A 19,851-nucleotide genomic window follows, 5' to 3' on the forward strand; every position below is an offset into this window, starting at 1 on the left:
TATTTAACTGAAATTGTTGTTGCTTGGTCCTGAAGCTGTGTCTGATTCTTTGACATACCGCCAGGCGCCTCTGTTAATGGGATTTCCCAGGCAAAAATACTGGAGTGGGTAGTCATTTCCTTCTCCAAGGGATCTTCTTGGACCAGAGATTGAACCCATGTCTCCTGCATTGGCAGGTAGATTATTTATCCCTGAGCCACCAAGGAAACCCAATCCCATGTATACAAAATTATGATTTCAATATAATTTTAAAAGTGTTAGATATTTTACATTCTTTTTTTTTCATGCTGTCTTTGAAATCCCATGCATACAGTGTCTTTACAGCCTATCTCAATATCTCAACTAGGACCGATCCAGTTTCAAGTCCTCAGTGGGCACATGTGCTGAGGGCTCGGTGTTGGATGGTGTTGCTTTAGACCTATTGACATGTGAGCCCAATTTCCATCCTTTCTGAAGGCACATGTGTTTTCTCTTGGTTCTTTCTTCCTTGCTCTAAGATTGGTACCTATCATGGTTAAATACAAATACATTATACACTTGAATTCAAGTTACAATGCATTTAGGCAAAAGCTGAATTGTTGGACTCGCTCTAAAAATAGTTCACTTAAAAAGTAATAGAATATTTATTTTTCTTCCATTGATTTCTTTGTATTTCAGTAAGTTATGGCAAATTGTATTGTCACAGTAAAGGGAGGTTTATTTCTTATTTCTTCACTTCGATAGAGAAAGGCTTTGCTGCTTTACATGAGAAATACTTAGGCTAACTGTTAAAAAATGATTTGTTGATTTATGATTTATTGATCTAGTTCCATGAATTTTAATTGTATCATATTGCCGACAAGTATCATTCTAACATTGAAGAGTTTGGTAGCTGAACAGAATATGAGTCTTACAATTATTCTTTAAGACTCTACATCAAGGATATTACTGAAGGCATTATAGCAGGAAGAAACTCACATCATGGAAAACAACTACAAATAGATGCACTGAAAGCTACATAAATAATTGTTCATCAGGTGGAAACTTCTGGGTTACTTCTAAAAGTTATAAGGTAAAATAATAAAGTTAGCTTTCATGTGGAGCAGTCTCATCACTTATTTTGAATTTTTAAAATATTAGTCTTTATCCATTCTCAAATCTTAGTCTGCATTTAGTCTCAGGTCACATGATACATCAGGACATACAGTTGTCTCTTGTAAATTTAATAATATGGCTTTTGGGAACTTGGAGCTGAATTCATGCTTTGTAACTCAAAGTGTAGATGAACTAAATAGTCCAGACCTTAATTTTCTTATCTGCAAATGGGGAAGAACAGCAGTAGCTAAAAACAAAGGTACACATGTATCAGGCTGACACTGGGCTAGACACTTTCAATTTGTAATTCATCTAGTTCTCCTTACCCCCACCTCCCATGTTGCGGGCACTATCATACTTTCATTTTACACATGAGGGGGTCAAATTTGCCCAAGACCACAAAGCCAGGTGGAGCCATCATTCATGTCCAGGCAGGGACCTACAGGGAGAAACAGAGGTTGAGTAGAATCACTGAGAGACATCTTTAAAAATATCTTTTTAAAAAACCACTCTTTCTGGTTAGAAGTGCTGATACAGGTGTACTAGAACATTCAGTTCAGTTCAGTTCAGTCGCTCAGTCGTGTCCGACTCTCTGCAACCCCATGAATCGCAGCACACCAGGCCTCCCTGTCCATCACCATCTCCCGGAGTTCACCCAAACTCATGTCCATCGAGTCGGTGATGCCATCCAGCCATCTCATCCTCTGTCGTCCCCTTCTCCGCCTGCCCCCAATCCCTCCCAGCATCAGGGTCTTTTCCAATGAGTCAACTCTTCGCATGAGGTGGCCAAAGTATTGGAGTTTCAGCCTCAGCATCAGTCCTTCCAATGAACACCCAGGACTGGTCTCCTTTAGGATGGACTGGTTGGATCTCCTTGCAGTCCAAGGGACTCTCAAGAGTCTTCTCCAACATCACAGTTCAAAAGCATCAGTTCTTCGGTGCTCAGCTTTCTTCACAGTCCAACTCTCGCATCCATACATGACCACTGGAAAAACCATAGCCTTGACTAGATGGACCTTTGTTGGCAAAGTAATGTCTCTGCTTTTGAATATGCTATCTAGGTTGGTCAAAACTTTCCTTCCAAGGAGTAAGCATCTTTTAATTTCATGGCTGCAATCACCATCTGCTGTGATTTTGGAGCCCCTAAAAATAAAGCCTGACACTGTTTCCACTGTTTCCCCATCTATTTCCCATGTGAAAGGTAAATGTCTTTGGAAGCAGTAAAAATTAAAAGCATGGCTATAGATATTTGATGACATGCAGTGGGGAAACTTCCAAATTTTGGAGAGGAAAAGGGGAAAGTAGAAAGAAGAAAGGTAGAGTGAATGGAGGTTGGGGGTGGGGGATATAATAGCAGGAAAACAAAATGTGACAACTATCAAGGCAGGAACAAAGCCATTGTTAGGGTAGTGGCTACACCACTGAGATAATGACGGCTGAAATAGCTTGTAAACTCCCTGGCTTGCCCTTGAGGTTAAGCTGGCTTTCAGTGTTGGAAAGAGGACCCATGAGAAAAGACTGAAATGTTTATTTTAGCAGCAGTGTTCATCTTCTTGGGTGAAGGCAAAGCCAACAAGTTGGGAGATTATCACTAACGTGATCTGGGCAAAAAAGTCACAAGGCAAGTGTGGTTCCTCCATGGTTAATGCACAGTTCCTAAACTCGTTGTTTATGAGTGGCAGAGATGTTTTTATCAGTGAACAGTTGAACATTCTTCCCAGAGAGTACTGTGACTCAGCTAAATGGACAGAGGGCAAGATTTAAGATGGGTGTTTCTCTTTGCTTTATTTATGCTAGATTTTGAAAAAGGCAACATATACTTTCTGTTTTTCCAATGAATTTCAAATATTTCATGATAGAATGTGTTCCTTATATCAAAGGCTCATTTTGTGACCAGGTAAATGGAATTATGTCACACTGAAAGTAAAGATGCTCTGGTCCCCCTTCGCAATCAGAGAAAATGCAAACAAGAAAAAACAAAACAAAACTGTATTTAGTTCCTCATGCTCAATGCCTCAGGCCTGTTCAGTTGTTACCCACCACTCAGCCAAGACAGTTTATTTGCTGAGATAAGACACCCAGCATCCTGAGTCCCCACTGTCAGTATAAGTATTAAAAAAATTCCACATAGATGTGAGAAATGGAATGTTTTCTGCCGTATCAGTAAACAAAGGATATCGTAGTCACCATCAGTGAGCTGGTGAGCCCTGAAGGAACTCAGGAAGGAGTGAATACCTGCCATCTAGCAAACATCAGACTGCAGCCGCTTCCTATGATGAGTCCTGAGGAAACTCAGGATATGAAAACCCAGGAAACCGCCCGAGATATCTGAAGTGCATATCAAAAGAATGACTTCAGTGAGTCCAGACTCTTGCATCTTCCCACACATAGACAAGAGCTAAATTTCTTGATTTGAGATACCTGGTTTTCTTTAGTTAACAATCATCTTTCAACATTCAGACTACCTGCCCTTTGTTGCAAAAATTCTATGTAACCTGGCTCCGTGCTGACCCCCCCACCCCCACCACCTCCTTGAAGCACTTCTCTCAGGGTTACTTGAGATGCTGCCTCCCGGGCTTGAAGTCCTAAAAATTCCCTGCTGAATAAAACATAACTCTTAACTTATAAGTTGTGAATATTTTTTAAGTCAACAGATCCAAATCTGACGCCAAGTGAAGGGAAGAGGCACCCGAATGAGGCCTGCGAGTGACGTCACTCTGTGAATGATAGGTTTTCCTCTCTTCTTTTTCTTTAGAGATGAAAAAGAGATGATGCCTGCTTCTCACCCCAATACCCTGTTCCCAGAGTGCTGATCACAGTGACCCCATACCTGTCTATGGGTCTATGTGAGAAACAGGTTCACTTGCCCAAAACCAAGGGATGGACTCAGAGACACAAAGCACAGTGAAAGGGATACTTTAACGGACAGTCCTACAAGGTCTGGTGTCTGGTGGGCAGGCACACCCGGGACAGTTACAGCAAGCACTTTTATTCCCTGGCAAGCAGGTCCCTCCCCAGTCCCTCACTGGCTTAGTACTATGGGGCTACAATCTTCTAGGACATCACCTAGTCTCACAGCATATTCTTTCTTCTCCCTTCCCATCCTAAGTCCATATTTCTCAAAAGAACTTTAGTTTATCCCTTCCCAAACATCCTGTTAGCTTAGGGCTGGTCCATAGGTAAGCTGTTAGGCAAGACTAGCTTGCCAGTAATTTTCCAAGATGAAACTAGCTAGCTGTGAGTGGAAAACCGTTTGTTAATAATTCTCCACCCAAGGCCAGCCACTTTGTCCTGAAAATGGACCACTTCAAGTTCCATTTCTTATAGTCTATGACCGGGTAATTAAAGCGGTATTTCCACTAAAGAATGAGTATTTCTGAACATGCTCTCACAGTCCTTAGCTATGGCAGGAGACATTCACAAACATTTATCATACTTGAACAATCCTTAGCCATTTAACTCTTTAACTTAATTTACTTCATGCTAATTATTTGGTCTAAAGGGCCTGAAAACTCTCATATCAAAGAGCACATAACCGCTCTGTGTCATTTATGCCTTGTCTCCTTTGCAGTGTTGTTTTTGTTGTTCAGTCATTCAGTCGTGTCTGACTCTTTATGACCCCATGGACTATAGCCCGCCAGGCTTCTCTGTTCATGGGATTTTCCAGGCAAGAATACTTGAGTGGGTTGCTGTTTCCTCCTTCAGGGGATCTTCTTGGACCAGGAATTGAACCCATGTCTCTGCGTCTCCTGCATTTGCAGGTGGATTATTTACTGCTGAGCCACCAAGGAAGCCTTTATTACCACGAGTTAGTGGCAATAAGTGATTTTTGTTTGAAAGTTCAATATTTGAGAATTTGTTGATTTTTTTTCCCCATGGTGGCTTCCAAAACAGGGGAAGGGAAAGTTTAAAAACAAATCCACTACTCATGAAAATCACAGACAATAATTTGGATGGGTAACACATTTCTAGATCCAAAAGGATAGAGATACAGTGGTAATATGAGCCAAATTAAAAAAGATGAAATATTCAACCATGTACTTTCAAGATGGGAGAGAAATGACTTAACAGCAGCATGTATAAATATAGCTAAAATTTCTCTTGGCTTTATTGAGTTCCAGAAAGGCTAAGGCAATTTTAGGTACATTTTTTATGCTTCAAGAGAAGCATACAAAAAAGAAAGAGGGAAGCAATAATTTCATTCTTTTTTGAAGTGACATTCTGTGGGCAAGCAGTTGATGAAGAGATGCAGGAGAGTAGTTAAGTTCTAGAAATCTTGAAGGCTCAAGAGGAATTTGGTCAGTTTTAGTGGGAGCAGAGAGGGCTGGAGGGCACTCGACAAATATTTTAAGGGCTGTTATGTGGATTGAAGGGATTATACATATTCTGGTGATTCCAGCAGACAAAACCAGGAACGGTATATAAAAGCTGCAAAAAGACAGGTTTTAGTTCATTGTAAGAAAAAGCTTTCTAGCAGAGTTGCTCCTCCAGGAATAGGGAGGAATAGATTTCTTAAATCATATATATTCAACAAGAAACTGCTTGGCATCTTACTTAATATTTCCTAGTGGGTTCATCTAGTGGGTCTCTAAGGTCTTTTCTAATTCTGTGGCTGTGATTCTCTTGCCATGTTGTAAAACAAAGCCAAGTGGCATGAATGAGAAATACAGTTTAGCGTCTTTCAAGTGGACTGGCCATTAACATCCTCCATTTTCACCAGGGCCTGTAGGGCAAAGCGGTTAGGCAGCTGTCCAAGGTGCTGGATGGAGGTGGCCTGTATGGGCAGTTGTATTCCTGTTTTTCAGTTTTAGTTTTTTATTTATTTTAATTGGAGGCTTTTTACAATTTACAATATTGTGGTGGTTTTTGCCATACATTCACATGAATCAGCCATGGGTGTACATGTGTTCCCCATCCTGAACTTCCCTCCCACTCCCCCGCCCCATCCCATCCCTCAGAGAACCTTCTGGGTTTTCAGCTTTTCTGCTTTTTATATAAATCTATTACCTCCACTGCCCACCCCGCTACACTTGTGTGGGAGTGTGTGTGCATGCACACACTGCATACACAGCCTTTAACTAAAGCAAAGAGAGAAATACGTAGGCAATGTATAAAACAGCTGAAATATACTACTACCTGGGGCTTCTCTGCCCTGTACCAGGAGCAATCAAATCCACTTCCTTTTGAAAGGTTAGGCTTGGCACCTAAAGTTGGACTAGATTGACATTTAGAGCAGCTAAATATCGCTGCAGTGTTAGGTAGACCAAGGAATACTGTGATGGTGATAAACCTGTCTTGTTCTCCATTCTCTATTTGTGTTGCCTTTCCTATGTTACTTCCTTTTTTTGTCCCTTAGTTATTTCCCACCCCAGAATGGAAGCAATAATAGCAGCACTCCTTACGGGTATGAAAATGAGGCAACTTCATACATGTAAAGAGGTTACAACTATAAGAGATGCACAGACAACAAACATTAGTGTTATTATATATCGTGCTTGAGGTCATCAAGACCACCCTCAGATGTGATCATCTGCTTGAGGGACTCACAGAAATGTGGTTATACTCACAATTATGGTTTAATTACAGCAAAAGAATACAGATCAAAGTCAGCAAAGGGAAAAGGTGCACTGGGTGGTCTAGGTACTCTGGAGCAGTTGCAAGCTTCCAGTTTTACTCCCACTGGAGTCACAGACAGACAACACAGACAACGTGTCATCAGCCAGAGAAACTCACCCATGTCTTGGTATCCTGGTTTGTCTGTCACACAGGCAAGCAGAGCATGTGTGACGGACCGTAGCTACTTGGTCTGCAGCACCTCTACCTCCCCCAGCAGGAGGTCAAATTGAAAGGATGTCTCCCAAAGTCCAGGCACACAAAAATAGACATTCATTATTAATCACATTGTTAAAATAAACCATGTAGCATGGCCCAAAGCCTCAAGTATACAAAGACACTTTATCAGGCAGGATACTCCAGGGGTTAGTTAGTCAAGGGACGGTCCTGAAGACTCAGAAGGTGGAGAGTTTGGGAAACTCAGGTGTACTGAGTTACCCATTTACTGCACTTACATGTAAATCTTGCTTATTTGAATAACCCACTTCAATCATTTTCTTAATGTTTTGAGTGACTTTTTCTTTTTAGTATATGAAAGTTGATTGAATGTTTACTGTGTGCACAGCTCTTATAACTGTCTCTATAAAGTTGGAAAATAATTTCAATCTGAGTTATAAACACAAGAAATTATTACTCCAGTATCAGAAACTAAAGATCACTGACATTATTGCAATATTGGTAATAATAGAGTGCTCCATAAATTTTGACTACAATTACATGCCGAATGCCTTATGTATGATATTAGTTCTAGTCCTTCTTAACAACTCTGGGAGGTATAGGTAACAGCTACCTACAGGTAACAGGTAATAGCTCTGTTTTACAGATGAGAGAACCAAGGTCCAGAGTTCCAAGAACTTCCCCGAGACTCCTCAGTTATTAAGGAGTCAAGGATACATTTACAGCCTGATTCTACATCTTGTGCTATTAACATCATATATGATAGTTTCCTATGACCTTGAGAAATAAAGGCTCTCAAAAGTATTTTGAAACATTAAAAATCCAACAAAATTTATAAGACTTTATACATCTCAAGATCCATAGAATGTTTAGACAAAGGGGCAGAATTGTGGCTAGAACATGTGTTTGTTTTATCAAAAGGAGATCCCTACAAAGAAAATTCCAAGATGCCTGGTTCCCTAAAAACATGATGTAGAAGACACAAAAGCAAGGAAAACAGAGATACACAAGGGGGAGAAGTTATATAGTTGAGTGTTTTGCTTAATCAGGGATCCATGACGTCTGAAGGCCCTCCAAGATTCCAAAATGGCTCGCACCATGAATTGTCTGTAATCACATCTTTTTCCTTCCCCTATTATTAGATCTCAGTCTGTGGTAGAAGCTGGGACCCTGAAACATGAGGACAAGGGAGAGAATGAGAACACCCAGCCACTCCTGGCTCTGGACTGAACCCCGAGCCACCCCGTGCTCCCGACGTCTCCAACTCTCAGTGGTATCAGCCACCAGGAAGCACATGTGAAACTGACCACACAACACATGCGTTGGGCTCGACACAGGGCCTCCTCTCCTGCCACCCAGTAATGACTGTCACCAGCCATTGGTCTGAGCAGCCAAAGTTGAACAAAGACTTGAGAGATGCATTTTTGTTTTTCAATGAGGGAATTGGAGGATAAAGCAAGGTAGTCATGGAAACAAAACTCCCCCCACCCCATATTTATGGTATTAAATGAGTTGAAAAGAGAAAAACTAAATTTGAGGCACATACCTCATTAGGACAAAAATTTCCCTAAGGCTTTGAAGAGATGCTCTCCAGTTTTTGCAGTTTAAAATTAAGTGCATTTCCAAGTAGATCCATAAGAATTTAAACTGTGCAGACACAATTTTCAAGTTTAATGTAGTGCAAAGCCCCAAGACAATAGTATCTCCGGTAATCTTCATTCCTACATTGAGTTATTTTCTTTGACCTCATCACCAGCATCCAATCTCAAATTGTTCAGCCTAAGAGCATGCTCTTGTGGGTCTGGCTATTTGCAGAGTTTGTTTATTTTGATATCCTGCAAAAATGATTTTGATGTCACATCTTTGATGAGGCCACTGGCTGATTATCATGAGCTAATTTGAAACAAAGACACAGAAATTGAAGTATGACTATTTCATCTTAGTGATGTGGCTTCCCCCAAGGAATGTATGTCTCTAGAGGGTAGGGGGTTATGTTGAAAATACATGTTAGTGGTTAATGAATCTTTTCAAGTTGTCCCATTTAGGTCACTACGGCAAGAAAAGTGCTACAAAAGCATTACACACACACTACGTCCCCCCACCTCCCTCCTGCAATCAGTTAAAGGTGCGAAGGATGGACCTGGCTGTTGTTAAGGGGGTAGGTATCAAACTTGGAGGAAGATCTTTAAGGATGGCTAAATACACAAGAACTGAAAATAAGAGAAGACTTGGAATGCAGGATGAAATGCCAAAGATCATTTTATTTCTTTGTTTATTTTCCTTAGAAATGGAGTCCCCAGCTATCCATTCAAAGGAAACTAGATAAAAATAAACAGATATCATAGCATATGATATCCTTACTTGTGCCATGTCTCCCCAAACCAGTTGTATGTTTTTAGCTATATCTCTTATTCTCCCAGCCATTTGCATGACATGGGCCTTCATTACTATGACCAGTTGGTGCTCAATGTCAAAGAAAAAATACTTAATAGTTGATAATGAGCAGTAAAACATGATTTTACACTTTAAGTATTTGGGAGGGTCAATTTGTTGGCTAAAAAAATTCAAAGGCAAACTGGCCATAATCATCCTCAGTAGATATTATTACTAATTTTAATAATTTATCACATCTCTTTCTCAATAGATCTAGTGTTTTAATTTTTTTCTACTGGTAGAAAATGATAACAGAAGTGATTTTTGTATTCCACTCTTGAAATAAAATTGAAAATAGAATTTAAAATATTTCCCAATCAGTTGCATCACAGTATAAATAAAACCAATTCATTTTGTGTAGACACTTCAAATAACAAGATATAATACTGAAATAATTCTACCAATGCAATGACTTTTCTTATATACTGCAACATAGGGAGGAAAGATGAAGAATTAAAGCAAATTAGAAAACCCATTTTATTACTTGAGTTTATGAAACAGTTGTGGGATCCAAGTGTTTAAAATGCTACTGGAGTCAATTATTGCCAAACATTTTGCAACAGTAATAATAATTCTGGCTTTCCAATTGGCAATATTTAGAACCCTACTGTAGTGGCTTGATTTTAAATACCATATTATAATTATTAAGTTAAGAGTTTGTTTTTAACTCTATTCCATGATTTCATTAAATGAATGTAAGATGACAGTTCAACAGTGACAACTGCTACTTTGAATTTCTTTATGTGTATGCAACATACATACAAGAACCAAATTCAGTAAGTGACATGAACGTTGCCACGCGAGCTCTAGATTGCATTGTCCTTTGTCAGTCCTTTCTTCCGTTCAATAAATACTGAAGGACACACATGCCTTTTTATTTTTCAAGCGTTTGCTTTTCCTTCCAGACTTCGGTAGTTCACTCTGATGTTTTTTCCTTAAATGCTTCTTCATCTATTTTAGAGAGATTTTTCAGCATTGGCAAAACAGAAGGAAACAAGACAAATATTTTACAGACTCTTCAAAGGGAAGCTAATATCCTTAAAGACAAGCAAAAGTGGTCCAATAGCATTTTAAAGAACTGTTTTTTTTCTTTTCTTTTGATGATATAAAGAAAGCAACCTTCTTCGTCCTTCAATGGAAAACACAAGTGATTTTTCTCCCTGTGCGTGGTAACCTGTGTGTCATTTCTTTAGCGTTTTTGTTCATATTGGCTTAAAATTCAGTGCATGAATATCATTACATTCTTATAGCTAACATTTCTAGTTAGCTTTGGCTTAAAACACACAAAATTTAATGCATTAATATTCCACTAAACTAATGATGTGGTCATCTTTGGAATGAGTAGACAACTGTTCTTTCTAAGCAATGGCAAATTTTAAAACCAAACTATCAATAATAATTAACACCTCAAAGTGAAGTTTAAATGGCAGAAGTTTCTCAAGCCAGGGAGATGTCAGAGTCTTTCGAACAACTGTGAAGAGGAAACAGTTTTGACATCCTATACCCAGAACAGACATCCGGGCATTTTTGGCCTTCCACTCAGTCATCCTTAATTTTGCAAAGTTGTGATAGGAATCCTTTCAAGGACCTTCTCATTCACAAGGATCCACAATGGAAGACACTCTGGATTCCAGCTCTGTTTCATAAATGCAAAGGGGCCAGAAGTCAGAGATCCTAGCAGCCCCCGTCGAGCTGATCCCAAGAGAAAATTCTCACTTGGAGAAATTTTTGTTTTCTTCCCTACAATGCCTGATATTTGTCATTAAAAAAATTTACATGTGTCATTGTTATAACTAAATATAAAATGACTCCAGGTCCTTTTTCAGTGTAAAAAGTTCCTCTTAGAAAGAAATACCATTTTTGACAGTATTTCTGCCATTCACAGAGTGAGAAGAAAAATTAAGACACCAGCTCTTAATGTTAAGACAAAAAAGCAAAGAGACTCAATGGGTGGGGAGCAGTATGGTTCATAAGACATTGGCATAATTACGTCTTTCAGCTTTGTATTAGGAAAATATAATTTTTTTTCATGAGTGCCTTTTACTAAAAATAATTAAAATAGGGACGTCTGAGTTCACCAGGAAAGTTACCATTAAACAGAAGTATTTATGCAGCTTGTCATTAAACTCAACAAAAAAGTAGTGGTGTGTGATGATAAACCATCTAGCTACCTTAGAAAAATAGAGTCGCATAGAAAAATTACAGACTAAAGCAATTCATTCACAGTTTCTACGCATATTCTCATTAATACTGATTCCCCCTATTCTAAGAGAAAAAAATATCTTTGGCCGGCAAGGTAGAAGCTATCATGGGTTCACCTGGAATCCAGGCATCATATGGGGGCTGTCATGGATGAAATATGGCAGGTATTTTCTATAAGAATTGCAGTGAGGCAGATATTCCCTTTAGTGTTATCCATCCCTGGGAGGAGGTTTAGAATTTTTCAGGCTGCAAATCAAGAGAATTAAGGGCTGTGGTGTTTGAAGGTCCATGCCCACATCCAAGGAGACTGCACCAAAAAGGTGGTCTCTCTCCAGCGTGTCCTGAGCCCGTACAGAATGCTAAATTGCAGGAAGGCTGCGTCTCTGATGGGGTGTCAGCTCAGGGTGCCACACATCCACAATGAAGATGAGCCGGAAAGACGCGGCATCCTGCCACACCTCGTGTTCAAAGGAGTCGTCAAAGATGAGCACCTTGCCTTCTTCCCACATCCTGGAACAGAAAAGCACGTCAGTGTGTGACTCAGTTGCCTGAGGATCAACCCATGGCTGTGTTCAGGAAGGGCCTCTCATGATAACCTCTGCCATAGGACCAGGTAAGTGGAACACACGGGCTGTGAGGAGATCAAAGCAGTCAGTCCTAAAGGAAATCAAGGACTGATGCTGAAGCTCCAATACTTTAGCCACCTGATGCGAACAGTCAACTCACTGGAAAGATGCCTGATGCTGGGAAAGGTTGAGGGCAGGAGGAGAAGGGGGTGACAGAGGAAGAGATGGTTAGATAGCATCACCAACTCAACGGACATGGATTTGAGCAAACTCAAGAAGATAGTGGGTGTGTTGCAGTCCATGGGGTCACAAAGAGTTGGACACGACTTAGCGACTGAACAGCAACAACAAAAAGTAGAACACAGGATGTGTTCTTTCACTGGCGATTAAGAAAGAATTTCAGGATTCTTCCCGTGAACATCAAGTTTCAGTGTTCAGTGGTGAAGGTGTACACAGGGCAGGGGACTGGAGTTAAAAGTAAACTTATTCTTGGTACAAGCCTAGGCAAGGCTTCTTTATTTCGGGAAGCCCTCAAACATGTGCCCCACCAGCTCACTACTGAGGTGACCTCTTGGTCAATGCCTCCATGCAAGAATCCACCTTGCTTGGGGCTGGTGCACTGGGATGACCCAGAGGGATGGTACGGGAGGGAAGTGGGAGGGGGGTTCAGGATGGGGAACACGTGTATACCCGTGGCGGATTCATGTTGATGTATGACAAAACCAATACAATATTGTAAAGTAATTAACCTCCAATTAAAATAAATTTATATTAAAAAAAAAGAATCCACCTTGCAATGCAAGGGACCTGAGTTCAACCCCTAGTCCAGGAAGATTCCATGTGCCTCAGAGCAACTAAATCCGAGTGCCATGACTACTGAGCCCTCGAAACACAACTAGAGAGTCTGTGTATCGCAACAGAAAGATCCCGCATGACTCAACTACTGAGCATGTAGTTCTGAAGTCCCGGAGCCCATGTGCCTGAGTGCCCTAGAACCCACACTCTGAAACAAGAGAAGCCATTGCAATGAACAGCCCATGCAGTGTAACTAGAGAGTAGCCCCTACTCGCCATAACTAGAGAAAAGCTTGCAAAGCAATGAAGATCCAGCATAATTGAAAATAAATACATAAATAAAATTATAAATATAAAATAAAGTAATAATTATTTGCAAGATAAAAGTCCCTTTAGGTTGGATAACAATGGTATCCTCTTGTGCAGAACACCTCGTGTGCTGTCTCACATACCTACCCGAAAATCTTGCACTCATCAAATGAGTTGCTTAGCTCTTTGATTCAATTCCTCTAAAGGTTCAAAGAGTTTCACTGGAGTCCCATCCAAGTATAACAAAAGACATGGGGGAAGGGTGTGCAAAAAAACAAAAACAGTACCTTCATGTTCACAGAGGTGCTGCTCACAGTAGCCAAAAGGCGGGAACAACCCCCGTGACCACTGGCAGATGAATGGATAAATAAACATTTATCTATATACAATGGGATATTCCTCAGCCTTAAGAGAGAAGAGAAATCTGACAATGCTACAACATGGATGAACCTCTAGGCTGTTATGCTAAGTGAAATAAGCCACTCACACAAGGACAAATATTGTATAATTCCGCTTACAGGTGGCACCTAGAGAAGTCAAATTCATATAAATTCAGAATTATGTTGGCTTCACTCCCTATGAGTAATTTAACTGTATTTGAGAAAACTGAAAACTTAAGAGGGGGTGTGATAATAAAAAGCTCTAAGAGAATCTGCGAGATACAATTCCTGTGGGGATGACAAGTAATTCTCAACATTTATTGAGTGGTAAGGCAATGGCACCCCACTCCAGTACTCTTGCCTGGAAAATCGCATGGACAGAGGAGCCTGGTGGGCTGCAGTCCATGGGGTTGCTAAGAGTCGGACAAGACTGAGCAGCTTCACTTTCATTTTTCACTTTCATGCACTGGAGAAGGAAATGGCAACCCACTCCAGTGTTCTTGCCTGGAGAATCCCAGGGACAGGAGCCTGGTGGGCTGCCGTCTATGGGGTCGCACAGAGTCGGACACGACTGAAACGACTTAGCAGCAGCAGCAGCAGCAGAGAGTTTAAATAGGTTCAGAGTTCCACTGGAGTCCCATCCAAGTATAACAAAAGACACGGGGAAGGGTGTGAAAAAACCAAAAACAGTACATTCATGTTCACAGAGGTGCTGCTCACAGTAGCCATAGCAGTACTTTAAGTACTACTTTGGTAAGTACTTAAGTACTACTTAAAGTACTGCATGTAATTAAATCAACTAAACAGAACATTCTAAGTTTGCACAAAATGACACTTTCTCTAGATTACAATAGGTATAAGAAAGTCAAAGCTTTAGGCATGCTCAATGTGAGAAAAATCTTCAAGCATTCCATTCATTAACTTAAATTGCTTGTAAATTTGGAAAAGCTTTTTAGTGTTGGAATGTGCTGGCTCGTTCATTCATGGAACCAGTACCTATAAATGTGGAACATAAGTTAGCACTGGTTTGTGGTTTTGCAGATATTTTAGGCTAAATATGGATGAGAGCAAACCATTGATTAAACAATTTTTTAAACAAGAAATCTGGGAGGTATTCCAAGAGGTTTGGAGTCAGTTAAGGTCATAAAATTCTATTAGATTTATTATATTTGCCTTGCCATTTTCTTTCAGATATTTTCCCAGAAAACAACAAAGATACTCCGTTACTTAGTGTAGATTCTTAAATGTAGATTCCTTCTGAATATGTTAAAAAAAATTCAATCACTTATGAGAGCTAGAACGACTGAAAGTGCAGCCCTAATTGGAAAGGACAATAAAATCCCATTCAAGTGATTGCAGACTGAAGTGACTTAGGTTCATCAAAAGGTATGTCACCTATCTGGGAACAGATGAGGGTTTTCCAGAACAAAAAGAAACAGAACACCAAGATGTCAAAAGGTCTTTAGATCTCTTCTGAATGGAAAACAAAGGCTCTCATTGTAATGAAAAGAAAAGAGTTTTTCCAGGCCACTTGCTTTGAGAGCAAATCTCCACCACATACAATTTATGTTAGTCACGCAGTCGTGTCTCTTTGTGACCCCACGGATTGTAGCCTGCCAGGCTCCTCTGTCCAGGGAATTCTCCAGGCAAGAATACTAGAGTGCATAGCCATGCCCTTCTCCAGGGGATTTTCCTGACCCAGGGATTGAACCTGCATCTCCTGCATTGCAGGCAGATTTTTTATCATTTGAGCCACCACATACAACTTATGCTCAATTTGTGACATGGGAAGAGGCCTTTAGGGAAAAGATTTTCCGAGCAGCCTTGGGAAGAAGGCTTCTTGGAGGCACTCATCTAGCCTTCCTCTGAGGTTTCAGGAAGGCAGGAGGGAGGTGGGGGGACTGCACCCACTCTTCAGACACCTGCCTCGGCTTACTTTTAGAATTACTCACCATTATGAGGCGACTGTCTCTCCCTGGTTTGTCAAAAGATAGAAAAATATCTGGTCACAAGATAAACCAACATTATGTAATTCCTCAGTTTCTTAAATTATTGTAATTAATGATAATGGTATAATGGTGGCAGCACATGCCTAATTACTATAATTTTGTCATAGAATTACCATCAACATTAATAATGCTAAATAATGATATGAGGAGCTTACAGTCTTCCATCTAAAAATTGTATAGATCATATCTCAGTGATCTTTCCAAAAGGTTCTGAGATACACACATGACATGGTTCTAATTTTCCAGCAGAGTGTTTATTCACACGAAAGCCAGTTCAGATGCCTGCAGTGACACTGTGCTGTTGTGGAAGCAGCAGAAGGCACTAGGCTGGCTTCATTACAGCCAGACCTCTAGCCCCAGATCATGGTTCTAGGGAACATCCCAGTGCCTACAGCTGTTATGCTAACGTTCCCTGCAAGGTATTTCAATAAGCTGAGTGGAATACAGAAAAGGGTCCAAGAGCTCAGGAATAAGGCTGCTGTAACACAGCTCATATTAAAAAGCAGAGACATTACTTTGCCAACAAAGGCCCATCTAGTCAAGGCTATGATTTTTCCAGTGGTCATGTATGGATGTGAGAGGACTGTGAAGAAAGCTGAGCGCCGAAGAATTGATGCTTTTGAACTGTGGTGTTGGAGAAGACTCTTGAGAGTCCCTTGGACTGCAAGGAGATCCAACCAGTCCATCCTAAAGGAGATCAGCCCTGGGTGTTCATTGGAAGGAATGATGCTGAAGCTGAAACTCCAATACTTTGGCCACCTCATGCAAAGAGTTGACTCATTGGAAAAGACCCTGATGCTGGGAGGGATTGGGGGCAGGAGGAGAAGGGGACGACAGAGGATGAGATGGCTGGATGGCATCGCTGACTCGAAGGACATGAGTCTGAGTGAACTCTGGGAGACGGTGATGGACAGGGAGGCCTGGCGTGCTGCGATTCATGGGGTCGCAAAGAGTTGGACATGACTGAGCGACTGAACTGAACACAGCTCTTATTAATCTTGATTCTCGGAAATCCCACAGGTTCTGACTGCATTGGAAATCCTGGCACATATGGAATTGAAATGTAAAACTGCATTATGGCTGCTTCTCTCCTCCTGATACATGTAGACAGAATATATACACACATACCTTCTTTGTTTGCCTATCTGTCATCTATCTACCTACCTATCTTTCCATCAATCCTCCCATCCACCCATCCATCCATCAATCTATCGATCATCTCTATCTAACAGGAGACAGCACTTTTCTGAAAGCTAGGACATCTGTGTCCTTGTTTTGGCCCTGCCAACTAGCCATGTGGCTGTGACAAGCACGTCATCCATGGGCCTCAGTTTCCCCATCTGTGCAATGATGTGGGTGGACCAGATGGCCTTCAAGTCTCCTTTCAGCATGGAAATTCTTGTAATTCTCTGAGTCAAGCTGTTAACTAGGACTTTAGTCTTCACATTACACTTTATAGTATATATTTCACAACACTGATGGGTATGGCGTTTGCTGTTTTGTTTAAAGTCAAAACATTAATTTCAATAAAAGATGGAGAACTTGACAAAGACGTTCTTTTCCCAATAGGTTCTATATATACACACCCCCAGGGTATCTTTCTACCTCCTCCTGGGGAGCGCAGTTTTGGCCAGGCTGCCATAGGGGTCCCTCCAGGTGGCCGGGGGCTTCTGCCCTGCTGATCAGCCCCTGTGCAGCCTCTCTATATAGCCTCTGACTTCCTCCTCTTGGTCCTGGGTCACCAGGTAGCAGAGGGCTAAGAAAGCCAAGAAGGGAGGAGAAAGAAAGGAAAGATGGAGAGAAACTTCAGGAGGCCACAGAGCTGGGATGCCTCTCTGCCCTTTCTTCCACATCGGAGGTGAGGGGGCAGGGAAGCAAAAGGAGGAAAAGAGGGAGTGGCTACCTGCGGTGTCCAGCTGCACCCCCCACCCCAGCATCCCTCCCAGCCCCAGGCCTATCAAACTGAAGACCCTGTCTGTTTCTTACCATCCCTTCACCAGCCCTGGCCCCCATATCCTCCATTGACTTTCATCTCCCTCCCCACCTTCGAGCTCCTTAGGGCCCCCACCCCCACCCCCATCAGAGTGCATGCTGCAGGTTATACGGACAACCTCCGATGATTCCAGGAGACTTGGTCTCACTCCTGGGAATGTGAGGGGCAGAAGTCCCCATTTCTGCAGCAATCGGAGATGGGCACAATAGAAGCTCAAAAATACATTGAGTGCATTTTACCACATCACACTCTGTAAATACAGCTCTGAATGCATTTATATAGATTACTGTAATACTCAAAACCACACCAAGACATACTTTTGTTCTCCCCATTTTACAGGAGGAAAGTGAGGCTTAGTGAGGTCATGCGAGTTGTCTAAAGTTACACTTCATAAGACGGAACGCCAGGATTTGAACCCCGGTCATGTGACTTTGGGCTTTCCTGGTGGCTCAGTCAGTAACGAGACTGCCTGCAATGCAGGAGATGTGGGTTCGATCCCTGGGTGGGGAAGATCCCCTGGAAAAGGAAATGGCTACCCACTCCAGTATTCTTGCCTGAGCAGAGGAGCCTGGTGGGCTACAGTCCATGGGGCCGCAGAGTTCGACATGACCAAGCAACTAACACTGTCACTTTCACTTTCTCCTCAGCTGAAAAATAGAGATGTTAATCATCCCAGGTACGCAGGATTGTTGTGAAGGTTAATGAGTGAGTGTATGCAGAGTGCCTGGCACATAGAAAGCACAATGTCTATAATCACTATGCGCTTCCTCTTTATGTATATATAAATACATATATATAGACATGGAGAAGCATCTGGGCAATATCTCTGAGTACTGAGATCAAAAATAATTTCTTTTCTTTTTTGTGTTTCTTTGTGTTTTCCAAATTACATAGCAGGAGCAGTTTTGCCATTGGAAAGCATTATTCATTTTAAATGATAATTTTATTTGTCATGATAGAAGGTTGCATACCTGCAAGCTTACGTCCAGATAAAAAGTGCTATGTTCTGCAGTGATGGAACCTTTAAACACAGATGCACACTAGAAGGAATTGCAAAACACTGAGGAAACAGCAGTGCGATTATTAATACCTGAGAACTGCGATGCACAAATTGCCACTCATTCAAAAGTTGAGAAGCTCTGAAAAATTGCTTCCTGTTGCTGAGCACAAGGAAGCCTGATTTCTCGGCATGCGCTTCTGTTTCCATGCTGATGTTACCACCACAATAACAGCATGAAACTTCCAGATTTCATATTAGTCTTTCTGTCCTCAGAGTTTATAAACTGACCCTGCTATTCAGCTCTCTAGCTATTTTCACTAGCAGCCTTGCACAGTGTTTTAATGTCAATTGATCCATTTTGCTCATAAAAAACACTCTTTTTGTAATGAAATATTTAGCCTGACCCAACCACTCTTGAGTTAAGGATTACAAAGGATGAGAATGTAACGCAACGTAAAACAAGTCCAATAAGGACACAGAAAAGGATGCTGACCCACAGCGATGAGATGGAGGAAGGACACTGATGCTTCAAAACTCCTCAGGGACAAGACAGATGAAACAGTCCATCCTCCAAAAATTCGCCTCCAGATCCAACGAGAGTTTGCTGGGAGGAGCGGGTAGCAAACACTTTTTAATATCACTATGAATTTGTAAAATATACCACCTGCTTAGGAAATCCCATGGACACAGGAGCCTGGTGGGCTATAGTCTATGGGGTCACAGAGTTGGACACGACTCAGTGACTAACACTTTCACTTTTCTCTGTCAAAGTCTCAGTGGCAAATGAGCTAGCTGCCTGTCCACTGACCACCTGCAGCATTCTTATCTGTGCCTCTCTTATGACTCCTGACTTTTGAGCTGTGTTAGCTCCCTGATTGGACACCCTGGTAGGGTAAGACCCCAACTTGAGTCATCTTGGAATGCCCCTCAGCACTGGGTGCTCCTGCACCAGGTCTGGGCTGGTGGGTGTGTGCCAACAACCAAAGGAATGACCTGCACACTCCCGAACACCTCTCCATCAGACTTCCACTAAGGGTCCTGAGAAAGGGGTAAAAAGATAATAACTTGGTTTCTGCCCTCTAGGTACTTACAGCTCAGTCCCAGAGATTAGACTAATAATATGTACTAATTAATAAAAGTAATTATTATTATAATAAATAAATAATTAACAATCAATCAATAATAAATAAAAGCAATTCCCTCGTGGCTCAGATGGTAAAGAATCTGCCTGGAATGCAGGAGACCTGGGTTTGATCCCTGGGTTGGGAAGATTCCCTGGAGGAAGGCATGGCAATCCACTC

The 19,851-nt window shown here is 41.4% G+C and overlaps 2 protein-coding genes across 15 annotated transcripts in view; one reads left to right on the forward strand and one right to left on the reverse strand.

Annotated features, from left to right (window-relative positions):
• CLVS1 (clavesin 1) overlaps positions 1-9,124 on the forward strand; it is a 193,525-nt gene extending 184,401 nt beyond the window's left edge. Inside the window, exon 6 of the mRNA XM_055546085.1 lies at positions 8,007-9,124. Within this exon, the coding sequence (XP_055402060.1) occupies positions 8,007-8,094 (88 nt within the window). The 3' untranslated portion in view covers positions 8,095-9,124. The remainder of the gene's footprint in view (positions 1-8,006) is intronic.
• A 27-nt stretch (positions 9,125-9,151) lies between these two features.
• ASPH (aspartate beta-hydroxylase) overlaps positions 9,152-19,851 on the reverse strand; it is a 187,721-nt gene continuing 177,021 nt past the window's right edge. For 13 of the 14 annotated variants that reach the window (XM_055546079.1, XM_055546077.1, XM_055546071.1 and 10 more), the window contains one exon: positions 9,152-12,009. In XM_055546079.1, the coding sequence (XP_055402054.1) occupies positions 11,859-12,009 (151 nt within the window). In that variant the 3' untranslated portion in view covers positions 9,152-11,858. Of the gene's footprint in view, positions 12,010-19,046; positions 19,155-19,851 lie in introns of those variants that run through there. The other variant, XM_055546070.1, reaches the window with a different exon arrangement.

Source organism: Bubalus kerabau, chromosome 14 (genome assembly GCF_029407905.1).
Source record: "Bubalus kerabau isolate K-KA32 ecotype Philippines breed swamp buffalo chromosome 14, PCC_UOA_SB_1v2, whole genome shotgun sequence".
Lineage (NCBI taxonomy): Eukaryota > Metazoa > Chordata > Mammalia > Artiodactyla > Bovidae > Bubalus > Bubalus kerabau.